The following is a 21,252-nucleotide window of genomic DNA, read 5'->3' as shown; positions in this document are numbered from 1 at the left end:
AAGAACATCACCCAGGTTGAAAGATTAAACAAGGCAAGAATTAGGTTAAGGTTTCATGGAGCTAATTGGAGCTGTGGTGGGTTTATCAATAGCGTACTTATTTCACAATGCTTGTGCCCAGGGCCTAGGGTTCAAACCCAAATCATGACAAACATTTAAAGTGTGTGCTGGTAATATGACTTTATATATTTGCCTATGTGTTACCACTTGCATATATAGTACAGACTAGGATGTACTGGTACAAACATAGCGGCAGCAGCACTTTCCCTGTCATATGCATCACTCTTCCTTCAGACACCCCCTTCCCATTCCTGCTTTGCCTATGCTAGGCAAGTGTTTGTAGGAAATTTTTACTTTGGTAGTTCTGGTACAGTTTATATAAACTGAATGACTTGACATACAGCTTTGTGGCTTGCCATCATTTTGTGTGTTGTCCCCAGATGGCACTGCAGCTTGGTGTGAGTTACCTGCCGCTAGCTGAAGTATGTATCTCAGCACTACAGATATGGACAAGACTCTTACCTCGTGATACTCTTACTCAGAACCTACCAAAAGTGCTGCCTCTGCTCCTACCTTACCTCCGTTCACAAGGTATTATCCATTTCTGTTTTATTTTGTTTTCAGTAAATAGATTCAGAATGAAAGTTTGGGCACTTGGACATTTCCTTAGCTGATGAGAATATTGTCCTGATTGTAAACACATTCCATGAGTTTGAATAGTTAATGAATGAATGTGTGGCCCATTTCACTGAGCATGCTATTGATATGGTAATTCTGCTTTGTTTTTAGAAAAAGATGAACAGAGAGAGGAAAAACAAATGAAATAGTTTTTTAAAATGCATACACCAGTTTACAGTTATCCTCCATTTGTAAAATGTCTGTAACAATTGGACTTGAACTTCTGAATGTTGAAGTTTGAAGAGAAACTAATCTGGTGAAGCAGGTTCCAAAGAGAAGCAGTTCAGAGAATAATGGAATTCTGTTAGGCTTAAGGTCTGCAGTATGGGAGTGTGACAGTCAAGTCATGAACACTGTCAGAGTCCTGTGTAGCATGGGGAAATGGATCCAACTTCATGTAAGCATTTGTCATAAAAGTATCTGAAATAATGCAAAAGGGAGAACACTCCATCGTACTTAGAAAGAAGGCAGTTCATTTGTAATTGCAGGGTCCTTAATTACTATTACCGGGTATATCTTTGTCCGAATATTATCTTGTTTTAGTTTAGCCTCTCCACGTCCACTCCACAAGGGCGAGCAGTGTTCGAGTGATGGTGGTAATGATGACGATGGCATATATTCCTCCCTCCCAGAGACTGGCGGTCAGGCTGAGGTCCACACTCGCGTTATCACAGTCAAAATGGCATTTGCTAATCAGCGCCGCAAAGTTGACACTAAGAAGCTGAAGGAAAGCAAGCAGGTATTTGATAGATGGTGGTGTTTTTTTGTGCATATTTATATAAATTCAGTACTTTACTCATCACTGAATTACATGCCTGATAATCTCCAGTAACTTGGAAAAAGCATTTATTATGTTGAGTGGTAGCCATTAACCAACACACAGATGCCTGATGGTCAGCAGCATTAAAGTGCTCCAGGTGGGTATAGCCCATATTCCCTTCCCTACTAATTATTTTCATTTTTCTGTATTTAACCTAGCTGTTGTAGCTGAGTGGTTTGTGTTGCTAGCAGTGAAGTTGCTGGCCTAATAGTTCTTATTCCATCATCTTGCTTTCTTTGTCCAGCCTCACCCTATCAGTAAATGTAAAATTGAGATCAGGATGGTGATGATGGTGATGGTGATGATTATGATGATGATTTTTTTTCTCACCACAGATAAATGAGACTGCAATGCGGAGAGTACAAGGGTCAGTACTTCAGCTGATAGGCAGTTTGGACCCAAACCTGAGCCAGCATGTCATACCCCAAGACCCGGACACCTTGGCTGCTTCTGCTGTCAGATGGGACGTCCTCAAACACCTGAAATTCGCCATGCCATTCGAACAGGTCAAAATTGATATGTACCTTGGTGAGTATGTGGTACTTAACTGGTAGCTTAGTGGTTAGAACACCCCATTTGGAGTAACTGTCTTCTTTAGGTTTGATTCCCTAGAGTTAACTGGTAGTTTTTCAGCCATGTAATTTAAAATATGGGAATCAGCTGGTCATCTGCCCTCACATGTATCAGACAGCAGTAGCCTAGCCTAGTCATTCCTCCTCCTCCTCCTCCTCCTTCTCCTGTCCCCAGGCTTATCGCTTATCTAAACATGAATTCAGTGGACTGCTCGCTGACATTGTCCCTCTGGTGCAGTCCACCATCCTCTTTTCAGGGGATAAAGTGAGACTGGGATTTGAGGAGATATTTGAGGATTACATTTCTTTTGCTGCTTCTTAAACACAATTTCATACTTTCTTTTCAGATGACTTTCTGCCAGTCGTTGTTGACCTTGCAGTAAACTCAAGTGACCGACAGACCAAAGTTGCTGCCTCAGAGTTCCTGCATTCGGCCATAATTCTTATGATAGGCATTGGTAAGTGCTGCTTAATTAAAGATTTTATTTGCTTTCTCTTTGGTGTATTCTGTATCCTACCTTAATTTTGTCACTTAGCTGGGAATAAAGGTTGGTGTGATGATGATGATGATGCTTTCTCTTTCGTGATCACTGGATCTTACCTCACCTCATATCTTAGGTGGGTTGGGGTGATGATGAAGACAGTGATGATGATGATGGTCCTTTATTTGTTAAAGATGTTTTCTCAAATATCACCACTTTTCTCACATGGTACAGTTGCCCTAAGAAGTGACGGCAGAGCACCCAGAAGATTTTGATCAACAATAATGCACATAGTCTTACTTACATCTTTACAAGGTGAAAATTATTATATAAAATTGTTATAGAAAACAATAAGTAAATACTAAAGTAGAGGTATATTTCAGAATTGTAGGAAGCAGTTTGTTAGTTACGATAATAGGAAATTCTAAATGGAACTAATTGAAATGCACAACTGTCACTCAGGCAGTCAGGAATGATTTGTGGAGTTTGTGTCTAGTATGGTAACACAATGATTTTTAAGTAGCGTAAAACTGAAAAGAAAACATACTGTATATACATACATCATCTAATCCTGTGTTGCCCCATGAGGAGTGCTGGAGCTTTGGGCTAGGCAAGTTTTTCTTGTCATTTAAGATGAGAGTAACCAGCCTCACTTATGCCTGAGTGACATTACATTTTAGTTTTTAAAGGCTCCAACATGCTTGCATGTGTCGGCCTTGGTCACCTAATGACGGCTCTCCACGCTGCACGATCCATTGCAACTTCCCTGTTCAGTCCCTTAACCCTGAGGTCACACTTAATGACCTCGTCCCATGTCTTTCTCGGTCTACCCCTCGTAACCCCACTCCCAATATTAACATTTCTCACCTTCCTCACCCAATTATCATCCCCCATCCTTTCCACATGTCCAAACCATCTCAATCTACCTCTCCTCATCACAACACCAATACACTCCAGTCCCATCCTACCTCTCAACTCTTCCATTGTAAACCCAGCCCCTCCAGGCCTTGGATGCAGGAACGCACTGCACATCCACCTAATCATTGTCATTTCTGTACATCTGAGCTGGCGAATATCTTCCACCTTCACTGCCCAGGTCTCACTACCATACAGCATTACACTCCTAACACATGCTGCATACAAAGACCCCGTAGCACGTAGGGAGAGTCCTCTCAATGTCAGGAGAGGCAAGAGCTCCCTGAACTTCTTCCAACCACTTCTCACCCTTGCCACAGAGCTAGCTCCAGCCCCACCTCCAGCACACAACATGCCTCCCAAATAACATTCACCAGTCATCTTTCTCTGATGGTTCTTTTGTGTATAGAGCCCCTAGATTATATAATAGATTGCCATTGTCCATGAGACAACTCTCTTCTGTTGAATCCTTTAAGAGACAGCTAAAAGCCTTTCCTTTTTTCAAAATGCTATGACCTGGAGAGAGGTACAATGACGGATGATGATAGGTTTAATTATTACCATTTTCATATAATTTTTACTGATGAAGTTTGTATTGTATATGAGAGATGTCACAATTCTTGTCATTGTAAAAACAATGCTTTTGTGTGTCGAGTTCTAGTAAATTCCTTATGGAAGAACTGGCACTTTTGAGAAACAAAAGCCCAGATTATTATTATTATTATTATTATTATTGCGATACCAACTCTAACGTACGGAAGTGAAGCTTGGACGTTGTTGGAAGGACACAAGTCAAGAGTGAGAGCAGTGGAAATGAGTTATTCAAGAGGAGCCTGTGGAGTCACATGGAGAGACAGGCTGACGAATGAGGATATAAAGGAGCGTTGTGGTGTGGATGTGGATGTGATAGGAAGCGTTATGAGGAACACACTGAGGTGGTTTGGCCATGTGGAGAGGATGGAGGGTGAAAGACTGACGAAGAGAGTGTATGTGAGTGAGGCGGAGGGGGGAAGAGGGAGGGGGAGGCCGAGGATGAGATGGAGGGATGGGGTGGAGAGGTATATGAGAGAGGGGGGGGTGAGTTGGGAGCAGGGCAGTGAAATGGCGAGGGACAGGGTGACGTGGATGCGATTTGTTTGTGGCCACCCCAAACGGGATTAAGGCGTTTGGCATTAGGTAGATAGATAGATAGATTATTATTATTAATATTATTATTATTATTATTATATTCCTGTACACCAGGAAACCATTTACTATGCTGGGTGGTAACCATAATACCAAATTTTGGCGCCTGGTGGTTTAGTGGGTAATTATTGTGCTCCAGTCGGATTGAACCGGTGAAGATTTATATCCAAGGGGTGGTTGGGATTTATTGCTCATGTAATGCCACTCAGGGATGAGTGAGGCTGGTCGCTGTCATCTTAAATGCCAGGACCAACTGCCTAGCCCCGGGCTTCTACGCTTCTCGTGGGGCAACGTAAGATTGGATGATGGATGGATATTATTATTATTATTATTATTACTGTATTATTTTACACCAGGAAACCATTTGTTATGCTGGGTGGTAACCATATAACCAAATTCTGGCACCTGTTGGTCTAGTGCGTAATTAAAGTGCTCTGATCAGATTGAGCCTGTGCGGGTTTATATCCAAGGGGTGGTTGGGGTTTATTGCTCACATAATGCCGTTCGGATGAGTGAGGCTGGTCACTCTCATCTTAAAGGTCAGGACTACCTTTCCTAGCCCCAGGCTTCTGTGCTCCTCATGGGGCAGTGCAGGATTAGATGATGATGATGATGATGACTAGAAATTAAAAGGTAGAGCAAAAGTATGTGCTTTTGCATTGCAAGAGTTTATAAACTCATATTTTGGTCTTCTTTATTGGCTAGTGTAAGAGGAATAGGTAAAATCTGTCAATATCTCTTTACAGATTAGAATAATTTTGTGTCAGTTGGGAATAAAGTAGCCAGTTATAATTATATATAAGTGAGCGGAAGACAAGGCAGAATGGTCTTGCTGCTACTGCAGGTAGGTATCATACAGAGAATAATTTTGTTGTTGTGGCATCCTTATTGTTGCTGTATCATCACTATAGAATTTGAAAATAAGGTGTAGTAGTGTATTGCAGTCACATGAGTTTTCCTTGAAACTACTGTAGAGCATCTGTATTTGAAATCCTGGAAAGCAGATACACCAGAACAGTGGATTGTGTTGTGTGCTGTTCAGAGTAATACATTACACATTCATTCAAATGTGGGAAACTTATTAAAGCGTTAGCTTCAAATATATGCCTCATGTTATTCGTTTTATATAAGTCTTGGCATGATATATATTTTACTTGATATAATGTGGTGAAGACACAATTTTTTACCTTTTATTCACTAAGTTTTAATTGAATGTTTGTCACTGCAGAGTGACCAAAGTAATCTGAAACTCTGCATGCCATCACTTCTTGGGGTGACTGTACCACTGAAATTTATCATTGCTTTACCAAATATACCATATTTAGCCTGTCTGTCTTTTCTCTCCTTCATGATCTTTGTTTATGTTCATCTTTATTGAAGCTGTAACTGAAGCAAAGTTGATTTAATGTATCTTTTTTACATCCATTTTATCATGTATACTGGTATTTTTAATTGGTTTATTTTCATGTGAGAGCACTGGGACCTCCACAGTTTGAATATTTTAGTTGCAGTTAGATGAAAGTCGTTGGGCCATAGGTATGAGATCAGAGTGAGTCCCCATAGTTACTAGTCAGATCAACCCTTCAGTCTGACTACACTTGACCTTCAGCTGGGCTGAATGTTGTTAGAGATCTTTGTCTTGTTAAACCAAACTGTCTGTAAGCTGTTCTCTAATTGAAGATGTAATTGGAGTAATGCTTTTCAGTCCTTTTCTCCCTTTCTTTCCATCTTGTCTTGTGTTTCAGTCTACTCTAACTGAAAATGTAGCTTACTCTTTCTGCCTCAGATGCAGCAGCTGCAGCATATTTGACACATTTGTAGTAAGGGTATATATTGGAGAGGCATGCCTTCATGTGGTGGCTCTAAAATAACTGGGTAACCTTACAATCCACTTGTACAAATATTCCTCAGCTCCATCCATATCCCCAGGAAGGAGGATGGTAAGCTGCAGGAGAATGGCAGCTCCATACTGCAGTCCTTTGGGTTCATGTTTCAGAATAACCTGGAATCATTGCAACCACAGTAAAGGAATTAAGTATCCTCCCAAGGCTTCGTGACTACTATACATTGCAACAAAGTCCAGCCATCTGAAAACATTTGTTGGCTTATTTCCACTCTGGTTGTATTCAGTTGCTAGTTAAAATAATCTTCAGATAGTTTTGAAATTAAAAAGCTCTCCCACTTTCCCCAAGGCTCCCAGCAACATCCAGATGTGGCCTCACGCTACCCAATGGCACCCCTGTACGGTCATATCTTCCCTGGGGTCCTGAAATTGGCCTGTGACCCAGACCAGGTGACCCGACAGCTGTTCCTGACCCTGGCATACCAGGTCATACACTGGTTCACCAACAGCCAGAGGTTTGAAAATCCAGACACCATGGTTCTGTTGGAATCTATAATGGTAAGGGAATTTTCAACATGATCATCATCATCCATTTCATTATCGTCATCATCATTTTACATTTTTTAATTGTCTTAATGACTAATTCTTTTATATGTCATGCTAGTGAGAAAGAGAGAAAAAAAGGTCCTTCAATAAGAGAGAATTTCTTATCCTGCTAACCAGGTCATTCACTAGTTCAGGAGTAGCCAGAGCTTTGAGAATTCTGATTATGGTAATACTGGCATCTGTGTTGGTAAAGTTGGTTTCATTTTGAAAGGTTTGGGTAGTAATGGTCAGAATTTAATAATGGTCAGAATTTAACTGACACTCCCCTGCCAGCAGTATATTTATGAATGTACATTCTCTTAGTGTAAAGTCCCTTTAGTGACAGGATAGGTAACAGCCCCCCAAGCTTCGTCCATCCACTCCTAACCTTAATTGTAGGGTTAATTAGTTTACTCTTATATAACTCCATATCACATGAACACCATATTTCTCATTGTAACATGATATGACTCCTCTTTTTTACAGGAAGGGATAGAAAAGCCAGACTCCTCCTTTTACAGAATGGGATAGTAAAGCCAGATTTTTTCCCTACGGGACATGATCATAAGTCTAGATTTTTTTTTTTCCCCTCCCCCAAAGCTAGAGATTTACTGTGTTGGGGGGTAAACATAAAACCAGATTATGGTGCCTGTTGGTTTAGTGGGTACAGCGCTCCAGTCGGATTGAGTCGGTGCAGGTTTATATCCAAGGTGTGGCTGGGGTTTATTGCTCATGTAATGCCACTCAGGGATGAGTGAGGGTGGTCACTCATCTTAAATGTCAGGACCAACTTGCCTAGCCCTGGGCTTCAACACTCTTTATCGGGTGGCAAAGGATTGGATGATGGATGGATGGATTATTATTATTATTATTCTAATCACAGGATTCAGTACTAAAGCCAAACATCCCCTCTCCCCAGGAAGGGATAGTAAAGCCAGATGACCCAGCACTAAGGGATGTAAGTGCTTGCTGTCTGTCTGAGTTTGTCAAGTGGAGCCGCAAACAGTGTCGTCAGGGAGATCAGCTCTCACGCCACCTTAAGTCCATACTCAAGCGCATCTTCTCTCTCTGTCAGCATCCAAGTGCTTTCAAGCGACTTGGTGAGTAATGTAGTTTTTTTCTGTCTTTATCTGACAGCCTAAGTCCCTGCTCAAGTAACTCAGCACATATTCTCCTGTAAGCATCCTGGTGTTTTCAGACAACTTGGTGTTCCTTTTTTTTTTTTTTTTTTTTTTTTAATAAAGCCATACTCAGTTACATATTTTCCATCTGTCAGCATCCAGGCACTTTCAAACAACTTAGCCCCCCCACCCTGCTCTCTCTCTCTCTCTCTCTCTCTCTCTCTCTCTCTCTCTCAAGCCATTTGTTGTGTGAGTGATAGCAGTATAAACAAATGATGTCTGGTGGTCAAGTGGGTTAAGGTACTCTAAACAGATTGAAACCTATAAGGGTGTGGCCACACATGCTCCATACAAGAAGAAACAAGGCTCAGGGGACCATCCAGCATTGAGACTCAGATGCAGTGACTCCAACCTGATGCTGTATTCCATCTTGTCGATCATGTGTTTCAGGGAGGTGTGGCCACGCCCTTAGGGTTTGCATTTGAGAGATGGTTGGGGGATTCATGCTCCCATAATGCCCCCCATGAACAATTGAGGCTGATTGTCATCCCCGTAAATGTTGGTACTGAATAGCCTAGCTTCATGCCCCTATGCCCTGTTTAAAAGGGACAATTTGTGATGTAATGATGACGACATCGACGACCACAGTGGTGATGATGATCCGTAACTGGACATCTTAACTCCTCAGTTGGATGACATACTTTGTATTTTATTCTTGCTATCTTTAAACAGTTTCACTCAGCTTTGGGGATATTTTTTTTAACTGGAGGAGTTATACACACATTATATGTTACGGTATTTTCTTTTCTCTATTCATGTCCATTCTCTCCCATGTCAGTTAGATGTCAAGTGTGGAACAAAATCTGTCATGATTTTCATGAGGATTCCGCGAGTCATGCGTACATGGACCAAGGAACACCTGACTATATATTATTTTCCAGTGTTTGTATCATTCCAACTATTATCCCTGAGGAGAAGGGGTAGGGGAAAACTGGGTATTAGGTGGAGGGATGGGGTGGAGAGGTGCGTGAATGGGGGGGTGGTGTAAGTTGGAGGAAAGGCAGTCTGTCAGAGGAGGACAGGGTGACTAGGAGGCGATTCATCTACCACCAACCCTCTTGGGATGAAAGTATCCTGTTGTAGATAGATAGATAAAGAGATACAGTAGATGCAGTTTATTGATTTTCCTTTCTCCTCCTTGTCAGGTGGATGTCTGGCATGGAACAGCATCTATCGTGAGTTTCGTGAGGATTCTGCAGCAGTAGACACATGGACCCTAGAGTTGCTGACTCGCCTTGTGTCATGTTTAGTCTTGGCCCATACAGACGCTCCAGCTCTCGGCACACACCACCAGGCATCTGTGGCACTCTCACATGTTGAGCGCATTATTAAGGTCAAGAAGGAGTTGTTCTGGAAGGTAAGCTGACAGTTAGATGATTTGTTTAACCCCTTCATTTTTTTTTTTTTTTTTTTTTCCAGGTGATCATATTAACTGTTTGATAATTTTAAGCTGGAGGGGTGTGATATATGTTCAGGTAATCATTCACTTCAGGGGGTCTCCAGTAATCTGAATAAAATCAATCATATGGAGGTAGCAAAAATAAACCAATAAAATATATCCTGGGATTGAAAGGCTAACAGTGACATAGTAAAAGGATGGAAGAAATTCATCGGCAAAATTAATTTTAACTCCAGCCAGGCTTGTTTTTTGTATGGTAGAGTACGGTAGCTTCTTTGAGTCATTGTTTTATAGCCAGTGTAAATTGTATGTCATATGAAACTTACAGCTTAGCCCATGCAGACTTTCAGTGTGTCTCATTTTAGGTCTGCAGCATGGCAAGGGTTAATTGGTAATGGTAACTGCCAACCTCTGATTATCCATTTAAGGACCCCATAGGACCTGGGGGTATGGAATGACCTGAGGGTAAGCTGCTGTAATCCATATCATTTAAGCCAATCCAGACTACCATATATTAGTTTTTTATTTATTTATGGTATTTATTTTTGGTCTGCCCTTTGTATATTTTGCACAGTGACTGACCACCCATGACCATCCAGTCATTATTGTCTGCATCCTGGTACCCCTCAGAATTCTCGTCAGCGTCGTGTGCCCAATGGTCTGGATGACGGCACCCTGGACAGTGCCTTGAGGTGGATTCTGACTCAGTGTGGTCAGCCCCAACAACTGGCCAGACACACCTGTATGGAGTTACTTGTATCGCTGTCACCATTTGCCGAAGGTGAGGTGGTAGCAGGTAATTATGATATTTAAAAATACACATAGAATATTATTATTATTACTATTATTGTTATTGTTGTGGTAGGTGGGGGCACTCACCATCCACTCACTCAGTGTAGTGCTGCTGTCGAGTGTCTGCCCTTTCCTCTCCTCTACCCTTCTTTCCTTCCATCCTCCTCTGTCTCTCTTTCCTTCATTCTTTCCTTGTCCTTCAGCCTACTCTCCCTCTTCTGTCTTTCTTTCCTTCATTCTTTCCTCTTCTGCAAGTGGGTGACTCTGCACTGAGTGACAAGCCAAATGGTTTCCTGTACACCAGGAAACCATTTACTACGCTGGGTGGTAACCATATAACCAAATTTTGGCGCCTGGTGCTTTAGTGGGTAATTATTGCTCTCCAGTTGGATTGAGCCGGTGAAGGTTTATATACAAGGGGTGGTTTGGGTTGATTGCTCAAGTAATGTCACTCAGGGATGAGTGAGGCTGGTCACTCTCATCTTAAATGTCGGGACCAGCTGCCTAGCCCCAGGCTCCTACACTCCTCATGGGACAATGTAAGATCGGATGATGGATGGGTGGATGGATTATTATTGTTATCATAATTATCCATCCATCCATCCATCATCCAGTCCTAATTATGATTATTATTATTATTGTTGTTGTTGTTGTTTTGTTAGTAGTAGTAGTAGTAGTAGTAATTGCAGTAGCTGCAGTACAGTAGTAGGAATAGTAGCAGTAGCAGCAGTACAGTAGTAGGAATAGTAATAGTAGTAGTATGGCAATCCCAGGCTAATCTGAATGTGAAGCTGGCAGACTGTAGGCCGAAGTTGCCTTCCTCCTGCAGTTCACCATCCCCTTTTCAGGGACAGGGAGGGAATTGAAGGCTGTTTGCATAAAACTGGGCAACAGAGACAACTGGTTATAATGTTGCCACAAAGAGAAAGCATCTGTCTCTCTAGTATCGATAATTATACAGTGCCTTTGCACAGTGAATGAGTTTATGGGCGGCAGACGAGCTCGTTCACTGGGAATTCGTTCACTGTGAACAACATATCTTATGGGAAAAATAGCAAATGGACAGCACCGCTTACTCAAAGTCCACTTTTTGAGTCACAGAGTTGTACTAAAGGACATATTTCAAAGGCATACAGTACAGATATATAAAACATAAAACCCGTGGTTATTTATCTTAAGTGGAGCAGATGGCAGTCCGTACTGGCTTGAATACAGGTGGTTCCCGTCGCCAGTCTCACCCTCATCACTTGACTGAACCACTTCCCCACGTGCCTCTACCTCATTCACCACTCCCATAAAACCTTCAAAGTCCAAAGATGATACCACTGACATCACATCATCATTGTTTTCACCAGGAAGTGTAGCAGACGATGTAGAGGCAACTGGCTCCTGTTGTTCTTGAGTTCAGTAGTAGCGTGTGATGAGTGTTTGTTTTCTTATGTTGACATCCGCATCGTGCCTTTCAATGTAATAACGAAAAGTGTTTTCTACTCCAGTGAGCACTTCCTGGTCCTAAGGTAGCTGGTTTCATTTGCCTTGACCTCTTCTCTCAGAACATCCACTGCCGCTAGAATTTTGCTGATCTTCGACATAGGCAAATCTTCATCCTCCACTGGATTCTGCTCAGCAGACTGCACAGATCTGGCCTCTAGTGCAGCATCTCCTGGGGGGGTGGGGGTTGTTCAAGATAGGAGACAGCAGTTATGGCCTACTCTTTTCCATGATTTCATTACTCACAGATCAACTTGTTCATTATGGTTTTGTGGACCTGATTACCCCCTGCTCATTCACTAGGTGAATCGTTTACTCTGAAAGCGTTCACTGTGCGAGGGCGCTGTACTTTGAAAATTTAGCCTTCATTTAAGCCAGGAATATCTAACTTTTTTGTTTATTTTATTAACTTTTTAATTTTGCAACCTCCAGGCAGTTTTATTCAGCTTAAAAAAAGATAGGGTTAATGAAAGATAAACTCAACCCATCCATTTCAAAGTCTGTCCTAATTTTAATCAGGTCATTAGAAATCATTTTTTATATTATTATTATTATTTTTTTTTTTTCATAAGCTCTGATCTTTCTCAGATGCATTTTTTTCCATAATGCACAGCCATAATGGTGGCTAAAATTGAGCATTTTAGGCCAGTGCACTACATATAGATAGATAGATAGAATGATTATTTGATAGATATACTTTTATTTGTCTTTTCAGGATGCACTTCAGTTCGCACATTCGTAGAGAGACACCTGCAGCAAGACACCTTCAGCACCATAATTGATATCATTGAGGGAGGAGGGGAGGCAGGCACAGGGATCGGACAACTACAGGACCCTTCACCCAGTTCATACCAGGATCTGTCCCTTTTGCATCTCACAACCTTTTTTGAGGTATGATGGATGTACAGGTATTAAACTAGTTTCACCTTATATTTGCTTCAGTTTGTCATCACTCAGTCTTAAATGTTCAGCTGTAGCAATAAATTAACACTAGAATATGGTGCTGTTCACTAAGAAGTGCTGTGGGAAGGATGTAGAGCCATAACATTGTCTTGTTCTGCCACCGAGGTTTGTGAAAGTAGCTGGAAAAGACAAATATCCAAGCTGCGTTAAGGTTATAAAAAAAAAAAAAAAAAATGCTGAAGATATGAAAATGACTCGTACTACATGTGCAGGACCTTTCACCAAGTACCGGTAATCACTATGATACACCCAACAGCTTAATTTGAGATAAATCTCACGGTTGTAGGCTACTATTAAAATTCAGGATGTGAAGGTGCAAGCAGGTTTCAAATTTGTGACTATGAGGATAGGAAATAGTTAGAAGGCTTTCAGCTACTACTCGTCAGAATCTGTGTAGCCTATTTTGAGGTAGGTCTGATCTCTGAACAGGCACTGGTAAAACTGAGTATGCAAAAGTGTAGACAATCCCTTGATTTATGACTGTCATTTATAACATCCATGAGGATAGAAAATGGTTAAATTGCATACCACTTTACATAATGCAGTCAGCAGGGAAGAAATGGTCATGCTGCATTCCACCTACTTCATACCAGGGTATGCATGCCCCTTATACACCTCACAACCTAATTAAGCTGTTGGTTTGAGTCCCAGCAGTGCAGTTATAAGTTCTAGAATAATGTAAATGAAGACTCCCAGTATTTAAAAGATTATTTTGAAATGAGGTGCATTTATTGATGTAATGAAAATATCTTTCAAGTATCTGTGTTGCAGTAAGGTAAGGTTATGTGATATCCCCATGATTGACAGTCAGTAACATTCTGTTACATGTCTCGTGATGTTTGTGCCCCAGGTTTAGGGCTTGAACCCAAATGGCAGACATTTAAACTGGGAGCTGATAGCATGTCCTTCTGTGTTTTGTTTTGTGTTATCATTTCTACTAATGACATATACTTTCTCTGACATACAAACATAGCCATTACAGTACAGTAAAGCCCCAAGTTTCGCACCTAATTGGTTCCGTGAAATGTACCTCGAACCATGAAACCGCTAAAGTTGGGGGATTGATCCTATAGGAAATAGGCTAATTGGTTCTGGGTCCTATGCCAGCTCCCCCTAAAACCAGTTTATGCAATGTAGAATTTACTGGTCACACCTGAAAAGAAACTAGTACTGTATTAATACAAAGTACATACAGTAATAGGTAAGGAAACTCACTTGGAAGGCTGGAGTGAGGTGAATAATGGAGGAGATGGGGATGTAATTTCCAAGGCAGGTGGTGAGTAAAACCAGGAACACAAGCAGCAAGGCTCAGGAAAAAAGGCAGAAGGAGCAGGTATAAACACACAACGCACGGAGCATTGTGGGTCTGTGGCAATGGCAGCGAACAAGTGACGATCGCTTCCCCTGCCTGCGGTTTGTTTACGTTTTCTTACCGTGAACAGAGGGATTTTCGTGCATAACCAGGTGTTTGGGAATATTTGCAGGCCATTGCCAACCATGAAACCATAATCAAAGATGTTGCTAAACTGTAGCTTTACTGTACTGCAACCATCACATGCATCGCACATGCAGACACTCCTGCCTCATTCTTACTTCCCAGCATGGAGATGGCATCATTCTGACTGTCACTGTCACCAAGCAGAAAGTCCAGCCTTGCAATCATCCTGTTATGACTAATATAAAATAGATGATGATAATTTCCATTAATGTGAATAATGATCTTAATTTTCTCCTTCTTTTCAAGGCCCTCCAAGCTGCACTAGATGGCTACTGTTGGCTCATCAGCCAAGGCATCACACAGAGCTCAGACCTCCTCGGTTGTCCAAAAATCAGAGTATTATCTGCCTCATGCTTCTTTGTTGAAAATATTGCCACTACATCCCTATCTGATTACCTTTTGAGCTCTTCAGACAAGGCAGGGAAAACTACAGCCACCCCATATGAGTTTGATAAAGCAACAAAATTAAAGTGTACAGTTGTAGTGAGATTACTGGATTTTGTAAGTGTACTCCTGCAAGCTGGAACAAGTGCCACGAAATATCTAGACACCCTGTGGACACCCAAGCTGTGTGAACTCATAACCCTCTGCACAATTGACCCGACAAATATTGGATTTGATATTAGGGACACGGAGGTCAAGAAACACCTTCCTGCACGCCTTGCAGAGATACTGGGGGTCATGTACAAAAAGTTAGAGAAACCCAGGTCAAGAGAATTCATTACATTCTTGGAAACTGAACTGCAGAAGCCACAGTATGACATAACCAAGCTTCTCCCTCCCTCACTCTCCAGTTCCTCGTCAAACCTTCCACTGAGGAGCCGGCATGTGGTGGAAGGGTTGGAGATATTGCAGAGAAGTGGATGGTTGATGGAATGCTCCGAGGTAAGGAGCAGATTTGTGTTAAGTGTTTGCCTGAGATTTTTTGTTTTGTTTTTTCATCCATCCATCCATCATCCAATCCTACATTCCCCCATGAGGAGCATAGGAGTCCGGGGCTATTTTATTATTATTATTTTTATTATTATTACTGCTAAATTGAGATAATGGGTATAATTGGCAGAGAGAGAGAGAATTTGCCCTCACATCAACAAGTGTTTGGTCCCCAGATATAGCAGTGTACTATATTACAGATTAACAAGAGCCTGGCATCAGAACTGGTTGTGTGGGTATGCAACATTCTCTTCAGCACTCTGGGAGCCACACAAATTGCTGTAACACCAAACCCCAGCCACCTACCATTTTTATATGCTGTGTTAGACTTGGCCATCATCCTTGACATGAAGGTGAGATATTGTTTATGCTCAGTTCAACGCTTTGGAAGTTAGGACGACTCTAGTATTGTCTTCCAACGAATGTCGAATTTTATTCAGCTGAGAGTAAGTCATAGAAACCTGAGAGTGTTAGACTATAAATCGGTGGAGAAATGGCCTGCAGTCCTACCGGACCCAGGTTCAAATCCCCGCTGGGGCAGGGAACAGTTTAAGGATTTGAATTTCATTAAAAATCAGACTTTATTGATCTACCAGAAGACCCACTGACTTGTAATAAAAATACCCCCGCTTATACCAATACACCAGTCCTGTATGAGACAGCCCTAGCGTGTATTCAATATGGACGGTGGGTGTTAGCACCGAAGTGGTGACATGTAGAGAGGTGTATGGTATGTAGGAGAACTACTGGGCCTTGAGAGCAGGCTATGAAGTCTATGCCCAGTGTCAGACAAAATATATATATATATATATATATATAGATAGATAGATAGATAGATAGATTGAATAAATGTAGATATGGAGACAGGAGTACACCAACAAAGATCAAACCCTTTATACTACAATTAGGTAATTCAACTAGGTAAATAGAACATGAGCTGTTCCTTGGAGGTCTGTGACACATCTTGTGAGACAGGCTGAAAATTGAAATCAGAATTGTTTTAGCGCTTGTTATGGCTAAACTAGAGCAGATTCTATCCAGGAAATTTGCATACTGGTATTTCAGCATACCCTCCTTTCATCTGTTACTGTTAAAACTGGTCTTTTGTGAAATATAAATATTCCTTCTTTTCCATAAAATTATTTTGTAACTTTAGGATCCAATTGTGGTTAAATGTTGGCACATACAAACCCAAAAAGTTATGCACACATACTTCATCACATTGTCTGTGAGCTAGTACCAGTGTACAGGATGGAAAAACTAATATACCTTGCATATCTACAGGCAAGAGAACAACTTCTCCTCCAAGCCACAGACACCACAACCATCACTGGCACCAGTGGAAAACCAGTGGACAGAGGCTCACACATATTCCACATCCTCGCCCCACACCTCTTGCCCCACCTCCTACACTCACCTGACTCCCTGTTGGGTCGGCTCATGGAGCTCATTAGAGATGGCAGATTCCTGGTGGCAATGGCCCTTGCCTCAGACATTCTTGGGATGCTTGTCAAGAATCAGGAGTTGCGGAAAAGGTATTTGTTCTCAGCCATTATGTCTTATCTCTTTACCCCAGGCTCATCAGGATGTGAACCCAGTGTATGGCTGGCCAGAGTTGCCCTTCTGCAGTCCACCTTCTTCCTTTTAGGGGACAGGGAGGGAGTTAATAAATGCCTGGATAACCAGACAACAGAGCTGCCTGGTTATGTTAGTGGCACCACATGAAGGTGCCACTTTTTAGCGTGTGTACGCTGTTATTTTAGAACACAGGCAGCACAGTTTCTTGTGTGTGGTTGTTAGGGATGCCAGAAACTGTTATTCCTAAGGTAACTCATGGTTTCAGGGAAGGAAAATGTAATTTTGCCTGTTCAGGAACCTGTGCATTGTTTAATATTTTAGTATCAAGAAAGAAAGCTGTGAAGTTTTATGTGATTCAAGGTGTGAAATATGTGTCATTTCTGCATTCAGCATCCATCACACACGTGTCATTACCACTGGCCAACATTCATTGTTGACTCTGAAAAGTCAAGTCTCAAGTGAGAATCAGTTTCAGCCCTGTTATGTTTCATATTTATAGTACAATACATTTTATTCAGTACATTATCAGGAGATTTTTTTTCAGCTGGGAGTGGATCGTACAAGCCATAGAATGTCAGTATTGGTACAGTTAGCTTTCTCATGATCAGCACAGTTGTAATTCTTTATTCTGTTCCAGCTTCATAAGATTATTTTACTTAGCTGAGAGCTTTACAGGGTTTAGATGTCTGGCTGGAGATAGATAGATAGAAATTTAAGATCTGTCACACAAGCAGCCAACTTTCTCTGCTGAATCCAAGATGTCAAACCCCATCAAAGAATCAGTTTTGGGCCTGTTAGGTTCTTTATTCTTTGTAGACTGTATTCAGCTGAGAGTAGGTTATAAGAGCCTGAGAGTGGCAATACAAGTACCCTTAGTTCTCTTATAAGTATCTTATTACTGCCAGTGTAGTTATGTACCCCAGCATGTGCCAGACAATTTTGTTTACTGAGAGCAATTCACAGGAACCTGAGAATGTAGAGTTTCCATATTTTCATTATTTTTCAGACATTCAGCATCCATCACACAAGCTTTCCTTTATCACTGGCCAACATTCTCTATGGAATCTGAGAAATCAAGCCTCAATCGAGAATCAGTTTTGAGCTTGTTGACATCTCTATTCCTGATTGACCAAGAAGGAACCTTGAAGAAACAGTGTATGGCAGGAGAACAGAGGAGCATCCTGGCATTCTATAAGGATCTCCTTTGTGATGCTAAAGTGGAGTTTCAGCTCAAGATTAATGCACTAGGAATGTTGCCGTTCTTCCTCACCATGACTCAGGAAGTTTCGGATGCTGTTGGGTAGGTTTATGTGCTTTTGTGTTCGTGTTGGGGGATGGGGGTGGATGCCTGGTGGTCTAGTTAAGTCTCTTCAAAGGACCTCCTCTCTGATGATAAGGTGGAGTTTCATCTCAAGATTAAGGCACTTGAGATGCTACTTTTCGTCCTCACCACAACACAGGATGCATGTCAGGTTACTGGATGGATTTATTTGTGTTATTTTTCAATTGAAATGCCAGATGGTGTAGTGAATTGTGTTTCTCATGTTTAAGGCATTTGGGATGTTTACCATTCTTCCTCACCATGACACAGGAGGTTTCTGATGCAGTTTGGTAAGGTTTATTTGCATTTTTTTTTGTTCAGGGATGCCAGGTGGTTTAGTGAGTAAGATGCTTAAGATTAACCCGATAACTGCTGCATTAGGTTTCCTGGTCTACGGCCATGTGCCAAAAAAAAAAAAATAATAATAATAATAATTTTTGCTCATATGAAATGAAAGACTGCATGGAAAAATATAGGGAAAACATATATGAGTTCAATATATACCTTAGTTCAGCCATGGTGAAGTAATGAAGTTGTTCATATCCATACTAGTAAAAGGGAAATACTGAGGATGCATGGGTGGTCACAGAACGCATGGATGGCGATGGAAATAGTTCATTTGAGATGCCAAACAGCATTAAATGTGCCCATAAAAATAAAAATAAATACTCATATGTTGTTTGTAGCACCTACATGTTTTCCATCATATAACGTACTGTATGTAGCAGCTATTGGGTTAAAGTACAGTACTTGGGATGTTGCCTTCCTGCTTCACCATGATACAGGAAGTTTCTTAGGGTGTTGAGTATATTTATTTGCATTGTTTTTTTGTATATGGATCCCTGGTGGTTTTGTGGGTTATTTTGCTCAAAGTTAATGCACTCGGAATATTGCCCTTCTTCTTCACTCAGACACAGGAGGTTTCTGATACCTATGAGTACGTTTATTTGCATTGTTTTTGTAGCATTGGTAGTATAGAGCAACCCTGTATGTTTGGCTGAACAGACCCATCAACTGCAGGCAAGCAACTGCCCCTGTGTGGCTGTTGTGTATAGTGACCCAGCCTTCTCTTACAGTGGACAGCATCACACCATGGCGAGGCACAGGAAAGAGTGTACAGTTTGCATCTTAGATAAACACCACATTTACATCTCTCTGCCCAGTCATAGGGGCACCATAGTAGGCTCTACATCACCCCATTATTATGTATGTATGCCTGGTGGTCCGGTGGGTTAAATCTTACTATAGGATCCCTTCAGTATGCTAAAGTGGTTTCAGCTCAAGATTAAGGCACCTGGGACAGTATCTTTCTTACTAACAATACCTCAACATGTTTCAGATACTGTTGGGTATGAGTAGTTGCAGAGTGTTTGTGTATAGATGGGTGGTTTAGTTGGTTAAGATGCTCAGGATGAACACACCTGGGATATTGCCTTTCATCCCCATGATGACAGGATTTTGCAAATTGTTGGCCAGACAGTATTTAGTGTCTGTGTGTGTGTTCTTACCTAATTGTATCTTTACAGGAATGAGTCAAGCTCGTACTGTCCCGTGTCTTAAACCATATTTATCATACATATCCTTAAATTTGTGAATTGTTTTGGCACACACTATTTCATTCAGTAGTGCATTCCATTGATCAATTGCTCTGTTTGGGAAACTGAATTTCCTTATGTCTTTATCACCTCTCCTTATGCAGTTTTTTTCAGTGTCCTCTTGCTGATGCTTCCCCATATGCTAAGTAATCATTTATGTCTATTTTCTCCTTCCCTGATATGCATTTATATAGCATTATCATGTCACCTCTTTTCCTTCTCTGCTGTAGTGTTGGTAGATTCACTTTATTTAGTCTTTCTTCGTGGCTTAGATCCCTTAAGCTTGGTATCCATCTTGTAGCGGCCCTTTGACCTTTTTCAATCTTGTCTATGTGTTTTTTGAGATGAGGACTCCAGACTACTGATGCATACTCCAGGGTTGGTCTGATGAATGATGTTATTATCCTTCTTAGCATGTCTTCATTTATGTATGTGAATGCTATTCTCATATTTGCAAGCAGTGTATACATGTTCCATACCTTCTCACTGATGTGGTCAGCCGGAGATAGTCTGTTATTGATAATCACACCTAGGTCCTTCTCTCTTTCTGATGTGTGTAGGGTTTTATTTCCTAATGTATAATAGGAGCTTGAATGGTTGGTGATTGGTGAGTCATTGTGCAAAAGTATGGTGTAGATCAGGAGTCGGCAACCTTTGATGGACTGGGAACCGGAATTGCTCTTTTACTCAGCTGATGGGCCAGATGTTTTGAACTTGTTAAAGACTGCACCCCCCTCCTCCAGTAATATTATGAATATGAATATACGGTATAAGAATATACTTTAATAAAAATAACATTCACTCAAGGTATATTTTGTACAATTATACTGAATAGAGTTTTTATTAAATTCATGCATTAGGAATAAACAAAATAACTCATTGAAACAAATATCACAATGTTTAATCAAAATATTCAAAGTATTTCCTAAAAATTATACAGAGTGGCTTTAGGAGTGGCAGAGGATGTGTGGACCAAATATTTGCAGTGAGACAGATAGTAGAGAAGGCTTGGGAGAAGGACCATAAGGTGTTTATGGCATTCATGGATCTGGAAAAAGCATATGACAAAGTGGACAGAGAAGGATTGTGGAAAATTTTTCACATGTACGGTGTAGAGGATAAGCTGCTAGGTGCCCTCAGGAGTTTTTATGATGGTAGTGAAGCATGTGTAAGGATTAATGGGCATCTAAGTGAATGGTTCACAATCGTTGTGGCCGTGCAACAAGGTTGTGTGATGTCTCAATGGTTGTTCAATATATATATGGATGGGGTGATGAGAGAAGTAAAAACATGAATAATGGAGAGAGGGATGGTGTTGGTAATGAATGGTGATGGATGGAATATCTCAAATTTGTTGTATGCTGATGATGCGGTACTGTTTGCAAGTACCGGACAAGAACTTGGTAGGCTAGTGCAGAGTT

At 41.2% G+C, this 21,252-nt stretch overlaps 1 protein-coding gene across 1 annotated transcript in view; it reads left to right on the top strand.

Annotated features, from left to right (window-relative positions):
• LOC145416281 (DNA-dependent protein kinase catalytic subunit-like) overlaps nucleotides 1-21,252 on the top strand; it is a 132,270-nt gene that overhangs the window by 37,197 nt on the left and 73,821 nt on the right. The window contains exons 15-27 of the mRNA XM_080285279.1: nucleotides 441-591; nucleotides 1,311-1,417; nucleotides 1,834-2,026; nucleotides 2,418-2,528; nucleotides 6,845-7,053; nucleotides 8,000-8,180; nucleotides 9,407-9,618; nucleotides 10,291-10,441; nucleotides 12,659-12,834; nucleotides 14,651-15,289; nucleotides 15,538-15,690; nucleotides 16,622-16,872; nucleotides 17,922-18,215. Coding sequence (XP_080141405.1) covers nucleotides 441-591; nucleotides 1,311-1,417; nucleotides 1,834-2,026; nucleotides 2,418-2,528; nucleotides 6,845-7,053; nucleotides 8,000-8,180; nucleotides 9,407-9,618; nucleotides 10,291-10,441; nucleotides 12,659-12,834; nucleotides 14,651-15,289; nucleotides 15,538-15,690; nucleotides 16,622-16,872; nucleotides 17,922-18,215 — 2,828 coding nt within the window. The remainder of the gene's footprint in view (nucleotides 1-440; nucleotides 592-1,310; nucleotides 1,418-1,833; nucleotides 2,027-2,417; nucleotides 2,529-6,844; nucleotides 7,054-7,999; nucleotides 8,181-9,406; nucleotides 9,619-10,290; nucleotides 10,442-12,658; nucleotides 12,835-14,650; nucleotides 15,290-15,537; nucleotides 15,691-16,621; nucleotides 16,873-17,921; nucleotides 18,216-21,252) is intronic.

The sequence above is a fragment of the Coenobita brevimanus genome, chromosome 105 (assembly GCF_032717465.1).
Source record: "Coenobita brevimanus isolate Jiangsu-jjx chromosome 105, ASM3271746v2, whole genome shotgun sequence".
In the NCBI taxonomy this organism is placed as follows: domain Eukaryota; kingdom Metazoa; phylum Arthropoda; class Malacostraca; order Decapoda; family Coenobitidae; genus Coenobita; species Coenobita brevimanus.
The sequence above is the reverse complement of the archived record's forward strand: the minus strand, read 5'-3'. Positions and strand labels throughout refer to the sequence as shown.